Raw genomic sequence first — 15817 nt, 5'->3', positions numbered from 1 at the left:
TGTTAGTTTTAAGTTAATCTAAAATTGCAAAATCATATAAAAAACTCCCCATTTTAGTTAATTGGTTTTAGATTAATTTTTTGTAATTCTTTTAATAAACTAAATCTGTTCTCTGTGTTCGATACCCAACTTACTTTACTATAATGTAAAATGAATAGGTACACTGCCTATAGGTGCATTAGTAGATAAGTAGTTAGGTTGTAAATTTAAAGCCAGATAGGTATAATCTGCATCACATCACGTATTAAACGCAAATGGTATGAGCATGTGTTGATTTCCAAGCATGATTTCTCATGTTTTGTGACTTTGCATGTTACAGCTTTTGAAGCATCATGTCCTACCTTGAAACCCCCAATCCTCAAACCCATGTGAGGGGATACCCTTATAAGGTCCACATAAGCGTGTTTCTCTCCAACCCATCCAAAAACCAAAACATCAGCCAGCCTAAGGGTTGACCTTCCTTCCGTCGGGCAAGTCAAGAAATTCACAGGTGCCTCTTTCTTGGCGGAAACCCCGACACGCTTAAATATGTCAAACAAAACATCCTAACCATATTGTGTCGATATTTAAATCCCAGGGGTTCTTTACAATGAACCACATGCTTTCTAAAAGAGTCCAAACATGCCTTGCGACATACTGGACACATCTTGTCGGCTTGAAATATAGGAATCATGAGCCGATATTTAAGGATAGTGCGATACTCCATATGAGATATATGTTGGCCAAGCCCATCTATATGGATAACTAGAAACATCAGCCGGTCTAAGGGTTTGAACCCCGAGAGTTATTTACAATGGTACGAACACGTATTGATTTTCCAAACATGATTTCTCATGTTTCATGATTTTGTATGTGACAACTTTTAAAACAACATGTCCCGCCTTGAAACCCCCAACCCTCAAACTCACGAGAGGGGATACCCATGTAAGGTCCACATAAGTATGTTTCCCTCCAACCTATCCAAAAACCAAAACATCAGTCGGTCTAAGGGTTGACATTCATTATGTCGGGTCTGTCAAGAAATTTACAAATATTTTTTTCTTAGCGGAAACCCCGACATGCTTAAATATGTCAAACAAAATATCCATAATCATACCGTGTCGGTATTTGAACCCAGAGAGTAATCATAATGTGTCGATATTTGAACCCAAAGAGTTCTTTACAATGAATCACATGCTCTCAAAAAGAGTCCAAACATGCCTTACAGCACACAAGACATATCTCGTCAGCTGGAAATATAGGAATCATGAGCCGGTATTTAAGGATAGTGCGATACTCCATGAGACATATGTTGGCGAAGCCCGAAGATAGCTAAAAGAAAATATAAATATTTTTTAAAGTACGAATTTCTACAATATATTTTGAATGTAAAATACGTTCTAGGGCATAGTTTCTCAAAATTTCCTATCTAATTAGAGCGCAACAGGACCGGGACTAAATTAGGAATTTCTGGAGATTAGATCACTTTATGTAGTTGGGGAAAGGGAAAGGGTCAGTTTTATTCTCGAGGGCTAAAGGATCAAACATCGTATCATCGCTCATAGTTTATAGTGTGAGTTTGAAATTGAGATTGAGATTGAGATTGCGATCAAGTATCATGCAGGAAGGGAACTGGAATAATCCCACCACCATGCCTGACTTGCAAATATCTCCTGCTGGTCCGCATGGCGGAAGTCCAGGTAAGGATCAACAGGCGGCAGGGGTAGGCATTCTTCTTCAGATAATGATGCTCGTCCTTTCATTCATTCTTGGACATGTCTTGCGGCGTCATAGATTCTATTATCTTCCTGAAGCAAGCGCCTCCCTTTTGATCGGTAAACCATGCTCATATAATCCCGTATTCCTTTTATACTCATCCTGCTTTAGTTCAATTTCTTTGATTTTATTGCCTTTCTTGTATCTTCAACAATTTCCCTGTGATTTCGTACAAACTTGAGTTTCTTCTTAGTTCCAGAGTCATCTATGCGATGATGATCATGATTTCACGTTGGTTTTGACAGGGTTAATCGTTGGTGGACTTGCGAATATCTCAAATACCGAAACTAGTATCAGGTTCTTGAATGCTTTTTAGCTTCATGGTACCTCTCTTAGTTTGTTGAACATAGTACAACTAACTGTTGCAGTTCGATTTACCTTCTTCCCTTTCTACTGCAGGGCCTGGTTTAATTTCCATGAGGAGTTCTTCTTCCTCTTTTTGTTGCCCCCCATCATATTATATCCTTCTTCAATCTCCTTAATGATTTATTATTCTTTATCATCTGTTTTATTAATCAAAAGGGATTGTCTAGTTATTTCCTTGACCATTCATGTGTACCCAATCAGGATTCAGTTTGGCACCTGTAAGTTATTATGATTGTTGTCTAAGCCCCACATTCTGTTATTACATATATTAACTGTTGGCGTTTTTTCAGAAACCATTCTTTTCAAACTTTGGAGCCATTGTGACTTTTGCAATATTGGGAACTTTTATTGCTTCAATTGTTACAGGTCTTTTGGTGTGAGTATTCCTTTTTATCAGTAAAATAATGTTGATGAACATAAACTTATGTTAACTGCCTCAATAAATTCAGACTGCTTTCATGCTTGATCTTACAGGTACCTTGGTGGTGTAATGTATCTCATGTACAGACTTCCATTGGTTGAATGTCTGATGTTTGGTGCTCTTATTTCAGCAACAGATCCTGTCACTGTTCTCTCCATTTTTCAGGTTGAATTTGGTGTAGAGTGAATTCCTTTTTTCATTATTTTTCTACTATATGTGTATTGATCTGCTTGATTTGTTTTTAATTCAGTTGATAGGTTAGTTAGGGGAAAATTGGATATATCTATATTTAATCTTTCCATAAGCACTTGAAAAGGTACATACATGATGTTTTGTAGACCTAACTAAAAGTACAAAGTTACAACTGGATGGATTATTCATAGAACAAGGACTTAATAAAAAAAAATGGAAGCACAATGCTGTAATAGAAAGTACAAGGCCTTAATAAGAAGTTTTTTTTTTTGAAAGTACAATGTATAATTGGGTTGATTATTCATCTGCTTTTGGTAAGAAAGACCAAAAGTTCCTTTTTGTATTTCCATTCTTATATCTTTGTGAATTTATGGTCATTATTTGCTATGAAAACTGTAGGAGCTTGGCTCAGACATGAATCTTTATGCATTGGTTTTTGGTGAATCGGTTTTAAATGATGCAGTAAGTTTTATCTTGATTTTAGTTATCCCATTCCCATATTATTTGTAGATATTTATACTTATATCATGTTTTTTTTTCTTTGGTCTATGTTCTTTTATATTTTGCTCAACTTCAAAGATGGCAATTTCCCTATACAGGTTTGCATTACTCCACTTCTACTTTCTGACAATATTTGATACACAGGACAGGATATACTTCTAGGGCTTTTTTTGATGATGAGGATGAAAAGGGCATTTACGTCTTTTGCACATATGAAAGATCCATGTCTTCCCTTGTTCCACTTAAATGGGTGGACATTAGTCAGTCCTGTTTGTCCCCTTAAGCAGCCTCGATATACGTTGAGACACATTTATATTATGCAATAAGAAAACTTGAATACATAAACTTATAGAATTCATTTTTTAGGACAATGTCATTGGTGAGGAGTAATTCATCTGAGCAAAATTTCTTTTTGATAGTCGTGAGGTTTCTTGAGACTTTTGTTGGTTCCATGTCAGCAGGTCAGTTTAATGTCGGCTTATGCTTTTGTTTTTTTTTTTTTTTTTCTGCAAATAAATTTGAATTTATTACATATGCTATTGACCTTCTGTGGTAAGAAAATGCCAAACTTTAATATCTTGTTCTTGATGGTTTCCAGCCTTAAAAGAACAGTTTTATTGGGTTCTGGTTTTTTGGATTTTGGGTTCAACCAGTTTGTTTTTCCTTTTTTTTTTCCTGATTTTTGAGTATTTGGTTTTCTATAAAGTAATAAATACAGCAATCGAGTGTGTAGACTTGTTGAAGTCATCTATGAAAGCATGGAAAAGATATTTGTTGAATTTCATAATATATAATAGCAAAAAACATTCCAGAAATTTATATCTGATGAAACAACTAATTGGAGTGTAATGGAAACTATAAACACCTTAAAATAACTCGATATTTTATATGACATTTGTGGTTTTCTGATTTTTTTCTGCAAATTTCTAAAAAGTTAGGAGCTTAATAGGGAAGACCTCATTTCTCTAACTTTCACCTTTAAGTTGTTCTTTCCACATTAAGTCCAAAAGAAACACGCACATATAATATATAATATCATCTATTATCATTGTGTATTATTTTTCAGTATTGCTTTTGATTCATTGAGTTACTCAGATAGTTTTATTCTTGTGTGACAGGTGTTGGAGTTGGGTTCACATCAGCTTTGATATCCTTTAATAGTGATTGTTATTGTAAATACTAGGTACAAATTTGTCTTGTTTGTTATAAAGTATAAACCTTAACTGCAGGAAACCTATTCAAGTATGCAGGTTTGGACATTGATAAGTAAGTTGTTTACTTTTCTTAGATAACTCAATCTAAAAAAACTGTCTCATCTTATTACACTCATACTGACTATGGAACATATAATTCATGATTCTCAGCCTACAGAACTTGGAATGCTGTCTGTTTGTTCTTTTTCCATACTTCTCGTGAGCTCCCTAAACCCTAAACCCTAAACCCTAATTGCATTTACAGAATGTTTTACTCTTTTAATGATATCAATTTTAGGTACATGTTAGCAGAAGGTCTTGGTCTCTCTGGTATTGTGTCAATTCTGTTCACTGGGATGGTTAGTATATATATACATATGGCTTTAGCTGCAATTATCTGTTATGTTTTTTTTTTAAGAGAATATGTTGGTGTCTTTTTTTGTTTATGGGGGTAGGTTATGAAGCATTATTCCTTCTCAAACTTGTCAGAAAATTCTCAAAGATTTGTGTCTGCTTTTTTCCACTTGATATCATCTTTAGCTGAGACATTTGTGTAAGGAAGCCTGTTTTATTTCTGTTATCAATGTTTAATTTGTTTGTAACTATTTATTTTTGTTGGTTTTTGTGCAGATTCATATATATGGGTTTTGATATTGCTATGGAACAGCATAGCTGGTCCCACGTGGGATTCATCTTCTTTTCTATTGTATCCTTGAGTTGTTTGTCAAGATGTGTCATTATGATCAAAATCTCTTTAACAATCTGCAATACAGTTAAAAACATCATTATTTGATATTAATAGCACATTATAAATATAAATATACAAATACAATGATCAACTTTAATTTATAATTAGAATATGTATTATGAATAATGAAGTATTTTTTTTCTTAACTCACTCCTTGATTGCCCCAGATATTCATCGGATTAGCAAGGTATGCCTCAAGGAATCTCTTAGGATTTAAATGGGCAAAATACAGAATTAAAATTTTATCTGGAAACAGCTTTAGCTTTATGATGTAAATAGTTTCAATGCTATAAAATAGTAAAATAATTAACTGTTTTTTATGTTGTGAAGGGCTGCAAATGTCTTCACTTGTGCATATTTGTTGAATTTGGTTCGACCTGCACAACGACAAATACCTGTAAAACACCAGAAAGCACTTTGGTACAGTGGTAAGCATAGAAAAAGTTGTATAAGATTTTTATTTTACTGAATTATTACGAATATTTATTTATATTTTATTTATATATATTATAATATGATGAATCAGGACTTAGAGGGGCAATGGCTTTTGCACTTGCTTTGCAATCAGTTCATGATCTCCCAGAAGGACATGGTCAGACCATATTTACTGCAACCACTGCAATAGTTGTTTTAACGGTAGGCAACTCATTTTAATTTAATTTCATATATTAAATTATATCAAGGTATAAATGCAAGAAATAGTTTCACACTTTCTTTTCTTTGTTTATTGTAATATTCTACTTTCAATTCTTTCTATTATAATGTGTTCATCTTTCCTTGTCTGGTGGCCATCTATTAACACTTTTCCTTTCAATTGTTTTTTGACTTAGCTTTTTAAGTATTGATTACTTTGTAGCATCTCTTTGGATTAAATTGTTATTAGGGCTCATAAAATAGAAAACTAGATTATTCTAAATTAAGTGTTATTTGTTTTTGAACTAATAAGGGCAGGACTTAACCTGGTAAGCTATATGGGTGTTTCTTTGACTTCATACAGAACAAAAAAGAACTTAATAGAGAAAGTCAGGGAAAAAAGGCTTTCACAATATTTTACAACTCATAATCATGTATCGCTTGTAGATAGTTAGATATGCTTCTCACATGGTAATTGAAAATGCAGGTGTTGCTTATTGGAGGCTCAACAGGTACTATGCTCGAAGCTTTACAAGTTATAGGAGGAGATACCCATGATGGCCACTTGACTGATGTGAGTATTCCTTCTTTTTTTTTTTTTTTTTTTTTTTTTATATCAACCAAACTCAACTCAACTCAACTCAAATATATATATATATTTCTTCCTATTAGCTACTGTATTAAATATATAGTGATGATTGAATAAGATTATAATTTGATTTTGGTCCAGAGCTTTGAAGCTAATAATGGCTACGTGGCTCCATTTGATGGAGAGCCATCATCCGGAAACAGACTAAAGATGAGACTTAAAGAATTTCACAGAAGGTCGTGGTCGTGGGCCCCACCTTTTATTTTTTAATTTTTATTCTTAATTTTTCCTAATGTTTTTTATTTAATTGTTTGAAGCAGTGCTGCATCTTTCCGTGCATTAGACAGGAACTACCTTACCCCATTTTTCACCACCCAATCTGGAGATCGGGATGACAATGATGATAGCCATGGTAAGGACCATTATATTTTTTGTTGGCCTTTTCTATTAAAAAAACAAGTATAAAAGTATTAAACAAGTTTATCAAGTAGATTGAAGGAATATGCAGTAAAATACAAAGTATTAATAAGAGATTTGTAGGTTCATTTTCATTTAGGTGTATGAAAACGAAGATTTTATTAGAGTGAGCTATAATAATGTTTGAGAAATTTTTTGTACTTGTAGCGGAAGATTCACTGCTGAGGTCTAGAAGAGAAGGCTTCCATTAGCACAATTTATATTTTGATGATTTGAATCCTAGAATTCTACGAAATCTCAAAGTGTTAGGGGTAGTAGGCAGATATGATATGATTAGCAGCCATATATGTACATGATGATTAAACTAGATTAACAAGTGGAGTTGAGATGCTGTTTACTTTACTTGCATGGATGAAATTTGCTTATATTGTTTTAATTTCCCATATCAATTTCTTTGCATACTTTTAAGAAAGTGATGCTGTAATAGAAAAGATCAAAGTTAGTAGGGTATTGTAATTTGTTGGAAGTTTATATCTGATTGATGATGCTTGATCGTGAAATATATTTTATGTTGTATGTCAGTAGTAGTTGTAAATAAATGACAAAATGAAACACATATAAAATAAAAGAAAAACAAGTAATTTTAAAAAATACTTAGTAAACTTTGCTGCTGACCACCCTAACGCTTTTATGTTGCATCCCTTTCAAGGCATGGGATTTTAATATATATATATATATATATATATATATATATATATATATATATATATATATATATATATATATATATATATATATATATATATATATATATATATATATATATATATATATATATATATAAGGTGTTAAGTCAATTGATCTAAAAAACTTGACCGCATTAGGATTTTTAGCTCATGTTTGTGTATGGTGCATAATTGAATAGTACCCAGAAATGAAACCTTGCCGACATTTGGAGGTCTAATGACTAATAATGTCTGAGTTTGTATAAGTTGTTGATGGAAAGCATATAAAAAAGTTAGGAGAGTCTTCATGGATCAATGGAACAAGGATAAAGGAAACTAAAAGAGGCACTACTTTTTAAATCAATTAGGAGTTTTCCTTCGGTGACTACTTTACATGGATGGGAAGAGCTCCAATCTCGACAAACCCCCGAAGATGGTTAACCCACCCATCAGCCTTGAATTTAGTTGTTTTGACCACTAATTTTGATTTCTCCTAAATTTGCAATATTCTATAATTTGATTTGATTATGCTTTAATGGTTCATCATGTGAAATCAAGGAGTTCTGTTAAGTACATGATCTATTATTTATTTAATTTGAATAGATTGCACTACTTTTTTTTTCTTTAAAAAATATAAGGAATGCTTGTCAGCTTTAGCTTAGTCATAATTGAAGAGTTGAATACAAGCTTTAATGATCATCTTGGAATTCCTTGAACAATTCTTATTCTTTATTTTCATTCCGTGTCGGTTTGTATCAGAGCACATTAACATCTTGATGTTGAATAACATTAAATATGTGCCACAATCAAATCCTAATCGTGGGGTCGCAAAGCTAAAGACCTATAGCGTGTAGTAGACAATATTATCGGAAAACTTGAAAAACTATGTGTCATGATTGTAGGTGGTCGAAATGACCATAAGGATGGAGCATGCCATGGCAAAACTCTACCTTATCTCCACCTCACCTCCAAAGTGTGGCAACCATTTTGAAACCATGGGCAAGGGGCGGTGGTACACACACACACACACACACACACAGAGAGAGAGAGAGAGAGAGAGAGAGAGAGAGAGAGAGAGAGAGAGAGAGAGAGAGAGAGAGAGAGAGAGAGAGAGAGAGAGAGCAACTAAACCACGATCAAAACCGCATGGTGTATGTGAAGGATCCTCAAACCCTAATTTTTAGGGTTTAGTCCATATATAAACATCATTAACTCTTCATTTCTCATCCCCTCTACAGCCTCTACTTGCCATTTCGTCCATCTAGAACCCTAATCCCCTTGAGAGTGTTCTTGAGCTCATTTTTGTGTTTTGGTGGTATTCTTGAAGAAGAAGAAGTTGGTAAAGAGACATTGGAGCTTAGAAGGAATTTGGATATGGGATTCCCTACCTGCCAGCAACCTCCAGGAGGTAAAAAGCTCCTAGCTTGATCATCTTTTATTATAGATCTAGTAATTTCTTCATTTAGGGCATTTTTGGTCCCAACCATGGTGATTCTTGAGCATGACATGCTCTTAACCAAATGAGTCGTCCTTTCAGACCCTATAACGGGTCTTGAGTCATATAACAGGTCTTAAGTCATAAAAATGTGGTCTTGATGCTTAGTTCTTCCCCATGTATGCTCTAGAAGGTCTTAAGGTGTTAAGAAGTTGGGATGTTGTGTATTAAGGACTTAATGGGGATGCAAAGTCATAAAGTTGGAAACTTTATGACTTTTAGTGGTATTTTGGCCTTGGATCTGAAATTTGGACGTAAGAGCTTAACACATTAAGCTCTTAATATGGAAAATAAGACCTCGGTACGTACGCCGTGTGTACCTCTACGTACGCCGCACGTACGATGTCAACAACCCGATCTTGGTCAAGGCTCGTGTATGCCCCGTGTACATTCAAAGTATTCCCTGTGTATGAGGCCTGAGTTGACTCGCTGACTTTGACAAAGTCTTTAACACGAGTGTTGACCAAGTTTGACCTAGGGTATTTTGGGTATTTGAGATGTATTTAAGATTATGTCATTGGTTTTGGTTAGGTGATCGTTGAGCTGATTTTCAGAGCAGAATTTTATTCGGGTTGCATTCCGACTGAGATGTGAGTTTTCCTTGCTGTACCCATGGGTCGAAGGCACCAATGCCGACCCACTAGATTATTTTTCCTAATCAGGATAGTGTTATGATAATTTGTAGCTGTTCGGTAGATCCGTATGATTATCTTTATTTGTTGGCTCCATGTTTATGTTTATTTGCTGCATATGTCGACATGTTGTGTTGGGTTGAGGTGGTCCTGCTTTGTGCTGTAGGCCAAGATACCCATGGACGACCGGGTAGGCTGTAGGCCCTACGAGGCTGTCCAGTCATGTCGAAGGCTCGTAGAGCGGTCCAAATAGGTTGTAGGCCCTGTGAGGCGGTCCAATCAGGATGGCTGCTCATATTGTATGCTTGTTGTTATGTGGTATGCTGGTACTTTGGGGGAACTCGCTAAGCTTTAAGTTATAGTTTTTAGTTTATCGTTTCAAGTACTTCATAGGATCGAGGGAAGGCAAAGGTGTGATCGTACACAACTTCCTGTTTTATGTCACTGGGTCTTAGGAAAACTCTGATTTGCAATAATGCTTTTGAAGCAATGATTCTTTTTGTAAACAATATTGATTCATGGTTGGTTTTGAAAATTTTAAATTTATTGTGATTTTTGGAGTGTTACATGGTGGATCATAAACTGAAAACCCTTACAGAAATCAGTGCTCTTATCAAGAACATGGAAGAAGAGTCCAAGCATACAACTCAATAAGAAGAATGGTACAATGATGCACCAAGAGGAGTGAAAGAAAATTCTACACCAAAAATCGAGAGTCAACTTTTCGAGTTGACTAAAGTTGTGATGATGCTTGATAAGGACAAGGGTGTATAACCAAAAAAAGTTAGACCTTGTGGTATTTGTACCCAAGTTGGACACCCCACTGATATGTGCCCGATGTTACAAGAAGATATAGAGTCAGTTCAAGCCATAAGATTTTCTAGTCAACAACAAGGAAACTTTCAGCCAAAAAGCAACCTAAATTGGCACTAACCCAATACCAATTTTCAACTAAGGCCACCACCTTATCAACCTATACCTCCATTTTAGAATCAAATGCATCATCAATCAAATTTCCAACCAAACTTCCAGCCCCTTCAACCTACTTATCAATCTCAATTCCAACCTCAAAACATGCAACAAGGAAGTAGTTCAAGCGGTTCAAGAATGTCTTTAGAAGACATTGTCAAGAGTTTAGCCATAAGTTCTCTATCATTTCAAAATAAGACCAAAGCGAGTATCAAGACTTTGTAGCAACAAATGACTCAGATCGCCACTTCTATGAGTAAATTGGAGTCACAAGGCAAACTACTTGGACAACCTGAGAAGAATTCCAAGCATAATACATGTGCCATAACTTTTAGGAATGGTAAAGAATATGTAGGTCCAATCATGGTAGAGGAAGATGAAGAAATGGAGTTAGAGAAAGAAGATGAGAAATCAAAAGCATCCTCAAATTCAATACCCAATGAAGTGAAAGTTACTCATCCTCATTTTCCTACAAGATTAAACAAGTCAAAGCGAGAGAGAGAGAGAGAATATAATGAAATCATGAAGATGTTCAGAAAGGTTAAGGTAAATATTCCTCTCATTGATGTCATCAAACAAGTTCCTAGGTAGGCTAAATTCCTTAAGGAATTATGCACATCTAAAAAGAAGTTAAAAAGGAATGAAATTGTCAAAGCAAGTGAGAATGTATCTGCAGTGTTACAAAGATTACCTAAAAATGTAAGGATCCGGGTGTTTTCACGGTTCCTTGCAAGTTGGGTAACCTTCATGTTCCCAAACTATTTAGAGATTCTATCAATGTTTTCCTTACTATATTTTTAAAACTTTAAATATTTGCACTGTAACGCCCCATTTCTGGTATGTGATTTAAATGAAAAACTTTAATTCTTAAGGGGTACTCGACGAGTCCGTAGCCCGACTCGTCGAGTAGAGACGGGATTTGCACGCAGTTTAAGTTAGAGGGGTTTTCAAAAAGAAGCGAAGAAGATCTGGTGAAGGATTTTGGTGCATTTTGGAGTTAGAAGAAGAAGAAAGAAGAGGGGTTTTCAAAAAGAAGCGAAGAAGATCTGAGCTTTTCGTGTCATTCCAGTTTCCATTGAGGTATAAAGCTTGAATCTTTGTTTATCATCATGTAGATCTCCTTGAAAGCTTGCTAGGGATATTTTTGAGCCATTTTCTAGACATTGATGTCGATTTATGAGTAGTTAAGATGATTGGGTTTCAGATCTGAGCATTTCAGAACTCCTTAAGCTCAAGGTTGCCACCTTTATTGAGCTAAACTCCCGTTCCAAACCTAGATATCCTCTTTTAGCTCTTTAAAGGGCATTTGAGCTTCTTATGGGCATGCATGCACGTAAAGTTAGAAACTTTACGTGAAAAACCAGCCCTAGGAGCCCAGATCTATGAATGGAATGCACTGGATTTGAGCAGAATCGACTGTATAGTAATGGCATGCATAGGACTCGGCGAGTAGTTCTTCAGACTCGACGAGTCGAGTCGCGAGTCCCCGAGTCTTTCCCTGTTTGAGAGTTTAGAGTGGAACTAGTGAGTGGGAATGGGACTCGATGAGTTAGAGCTCAGATCTAGTAATAGAGAAACTCGGCGAGTCCAAGGCAATCTTCTTGCCTCAAGAACAAACTCGACGAGTTGTTCATACAACTCGGCGAGTCACAGACTGGACGTTTTCATAGGACGAAGGAGGACTCGATGAGTGTTCATTCAACTCGGCGAGTCAGATGAAGATAGACTCGATGTTAGTATCGAGGACGAACTCGTCGAGTCTTTGCCAAACTCGACGAGTAGAAGCGGGTAGAGGATTAGAATGGATGATAGGGACTCGGTGAGTTGGCGGCCCAACTCGGCGAGTCCGGTCAACCGGAAGTTGACTTTGTCTAGTAAGTTGACTTGACCAGGGGTAAAATAGTCATGTTACCATGAGAACAGTTATCAATATCTGATTTAGTGTTTATGGGATTTGTAGCCGGAGAGTTCCAGAGCAGCAGTCAGACAGTTTCAGATCTAGCATCTCAGCAGCCAGCATTACGAGGTGAGTTTCATTCCAGTAGGAACGGGTCTACGGCCACAATGCCGACCCATTTAGTTAGAAGTAGTTCCGGGCTTCGGTTCGATGCAGTAGTTAGAGTGCTTGATGTCTTCGTGATTCAAGCAGGTTTTATGTTATGTGTTCCGAACTTTGGTCCGATGCAGTATGCAGTATATGTGTCCATGCTAGTTGATATGTTTATACTATGTTATGTTCAGTCAGTTTCCGGACTTCGGTCCGATGCAGGGGACAAGGTCCCAGTTAGTTTCGGACTTCGGTCCGATGCAGTTAGTTTCGGACTTCGGTCCGATGCAGTTTCCGGACTTCGGTCCGTTGCAGAGGGCAAGACCCTGGTTGGTTCCGGACTTCGGTCCGATGCAGTTTTCGGATTTTGGTCCGATGCAGTGGGCAAGGCCCAATAGTTGTTTGTATGTTATTATATGATATGTGGTAGTTTGGGGGAGCTCACTAAGCTTTATGCTTACAGTTTCAGTTTTGGTTTCAGGTACTTCCGCTAGCAAGGGGAAGAGCTCGGGTTGATGGCATCGCACACACCACAGCTTCAGTTTTATCCTAGGGATTTTATTCAGAAATTTTTATATGATTGATACAAATTTTGTTTTGACACAGTTACTTGACTTTTGACTTACTCATTTTATGGTTCTTAGTATATATGACATTTGATGATGTGATTTTTAGTAATATTAAAACAAAAATTTTTGAGTCGTATTTTTGAGTTGTTTCAAGTTGGTATCAGAGCCTTGGTTTGAGGGATTCAGGCACACTTTCGGGTGTGACTGGACTCAAACTAAGGATATGGTAAAAAGATTTTCAAAGAAAAATGTTTTTGAAAGAAATTTTGAAAAAGAAAACTTAAAAAGAAAAAGAGTTTTTGAGAAAGAGAAAAGGGTGTGGTGCATGCGATCAGCCGAGCTCAAGTAAGTACTCCCAAATTACCCATACAAGTTTATGTTATGATTATCAGTTCCAATTTCAGTAGAACATCATGCTAAAATAGGACTAAGGATCTAGGAGGATGCCTTATGTGCCTGCTATATGTATGTTTCAGCTGAATGAGAATCGCATGCTAGTATTGAGTAGACAGCAGTAGGATAGCCTGTTTAGGTTATGCCTGATAGTATGAGCTTAGCATTGTATGCTAGTACAGTTTCTCATTGTGAGGATATATTTTCTTGAGTAGCTTCCTGTGTCCAAATGCTGCTTGCTTCGTGCTTTGTGGGACTCTGAGTAATGGGAGTTAGCCATTAGGTGAATATGTCACATCACATGTGATCAGGGTTGAATAGTCTCAGAATGCCGAACTTGGCCCTATTGCACAGCTCTTGTTTGAGTCCAACTGTTGTAGGGAAGAGTCTTTTACTCGAAGGATTATCTGAGCCTCGCCACATGTAATGGTATTTAGGTGATGGCTAATTGGCATTACCAGGAGGCCTTCAGCAACTGAGGACTGGATTTGGTGGAGTCAGAGATTTCCCTAGGGCAAGCCTAGGATGAGAGTAGCAGAGATCAGTAGCAGTAGAAGTGACTTGGTGGAGTCAAGGTAGTTCTTGAGGAAGTACGGATAGATGTGGAAGGTAGTATGGGCCCGTACTATTGAAACCAGAGGATCCGTACTTGAACCAAGGAAGGCTGAGATGAGACCAGGGAACTTGTAAGTTGTAGCGATCCCTCGATATATATATATATATATATATATATATATATATATATATATATATATATATCAGTGTTTCTGACGTTTATCATGATGTGATTTCAGAATGGTGGTTTTGCGCCCTAGGCCAGCAGTCGGCAGTTCAGGAGCCGGAGAGGGATCGGGACCAGGCTCGGGGGCCGAGCATTTGGATGAGCAGACTAAGGAGTTTCTCTCCTCAGAGATTACTCACATCATACTTGATCAGACTCCTGTGATCTTTGGTTCGATCAAGGAGGGTATTTTGGAGCTAATGGATGAGAGGTTGAATACCTTTCGTGCTGAGGTGGCGACCATGATGAGGTCGTGCACACTCACCTTCAGGGAGTTTCGGGTTTGTGGAGCTCCAGACTACCATGGGGAGCGAGACCCCATAGTGAGTACTAGGTGGTTGGCAGATGTCGCCTACACATTCCGCACCAACAAATGTCTCGAGGGGGACAAGGTTAGACTAGCATCCTGTCTCCTGAAGGATAGGGCACGTGACTGGTGGGAGGAGATCGGGCATGTCATCGGAGATGACGCAACACTTGATACGATGACTTGAGCTGATTTTACAACCAGGTTCAGAGCTGAGTTTGCACCGGTTATTGAGGTACAACAGTTAGCCAGGGAGTTTCAGGATCTCACCCAGACTACAGAGACAGTGGCGGAGATTACCGCCAAGTTCAGGGAGAGGGCTCTTCTTGTTCCTCAGTACGTAGCTGACGAGGAAATGAAGAAGGCTCGTTATCATGAAATGTTGCGAAGTGATATCCGCCAGTTTGTGAGCCGATCCAGTTGTAAAACGCTGGATGACATGATTGCTAGGGCGAGAGAGAGAGAGAGAGAGATTGATTTAGAGATGGAGAAGAAGAGGAAGCCATAGGCGACATCTGGCACTTGGAGTTCGGGCGAAAAGCCCAAGGTATCCGATCATAGATCCAGAGGTCAGCAGAGCCATAATCGGTGTGGCAAGTATGGGAGATTGCATGATGGGGCGTGAAAGGAAAGGAGTCCCGGTTGCTACAAGTGCGGCCAGACTGGAAATATGAGCAGAGATTGTACAGCTACTCCTACCGTTACCGCAACTTTTGATCTAATTTGCTTCCATTGCAATCAGAGGGGACATAAAAAGTCCCAGTGCCCGAGTTTAGCAGCAACAGCAGGGAAGGTGGCAGCACTTGCCCCTGCTACTTTGAGGATTACAGACGGCCGTCGGGGTCGTGCTGAGGCGCCAGTGGCAAAGAGTAGAGCTTTCCAGATGACAGCAGAGGAGGCACGAACGACTCTTGATGTGGTGACGAGTATGTATTTTCCCTCTTATCTCTTTATTAATATTGTTTGTTTCTCATGGTTATATGTTTTGTATAGGGCCGTTCTTAGTGAACGACATTTCAGCTACAGTACTGTTTGACTTGGGGGCTACCCGATCATTTGTTTCACTTGCACTTAGCAAGAGGTT

At 37.4% G+C, this 15817-nt stretch overlaps 1 protein-coding gene across 1 annotated transcript; it reads left to right on the top strand.

Moving 5' to 3' along the window:
* Positions 1-1428: 1428 nt before the first annotated feature.
* Positions 1429-7325, top strand: LOC111886226 (sodium/hydrogen exchanger 6). Its single transcript, XM_023882462.3, has 22 exons — positions 1429-1814; positions 2001-2052; positions 2155-2214; positions 2315-2339; positions 2412-2497; positions 2596-2707; positions 3134-3196; positions 3314-3333; positions 3602-3696; positions 4354-4382; positions 4470-4501; positions 4600-4647; positions 4727-4787; positions 4884-4981; positions 5059-5134; positions 5344-5363; positions 5507-5604; positions 5703-5812; positions 6297-6383; positions 6540-6634; positions 6719-6810; positions 7023-7325. Exons 1-22 carry the CDS (start codon positions 1598-1600, stop codon positions 7064-7066), a joined length of 1620 nt encoding a protein of 539 aa, XP_023738230.1. The 5' UTR covers positions 1429-1597; the 3' UTR covers positions 7067-7325.
* Positions 7326-15817: the final 8492 nt, after the last annotated feature.

The sequence above is a fragment of the Lactuca sativa genome, chromosome 4 (genome assembly GCF_002870075.4).
Source record: "Lactuca sativa cultivar Salinas chromosome 4, Lsat_Salinas_v11, whole genome shotgun sequence".
Taxonomy (NCBI): domain Eukaryota; kingdom Viridiplantae; phylum Streptophyta; class Magnoliopsida; order Asterales; family Asteraceae; genus Lactuca; species Lactuca sativa.
The sequence above is the reverse complement of the archived record's forward strand: the minus strand, read 5'-3'. Positions and strand labels throughout refer to the sequence as shown.

What these genes read in the sequence shown, in the direction of transcription:
- LOC111886226 (XM_023882462.3), top strand. Translation starts at nt 1,598, where the DNA reads ATGCAGGAAGGGAACTGGAATAATCCCACCACCATGCCTGACTTGCAA. An exon ending in TCTTTAGCTGAGACATTTGT is followed by an intron (nt 4,982 to 5,058) that starts GTAAGGAAGCCT and finishes GTTTTTGTGCAG; the next exon opens with ATTCATATATATGGGTTTTG. An exon ending in GAAAGCACTTTGGTACAGTG is followed by an intron (nt 5,605 to 5,702) that starts GTAAGCATAGAA and finishes ATGATGAATCAG; the next exon opens with GACTTAGAGGGGCAATGGCT.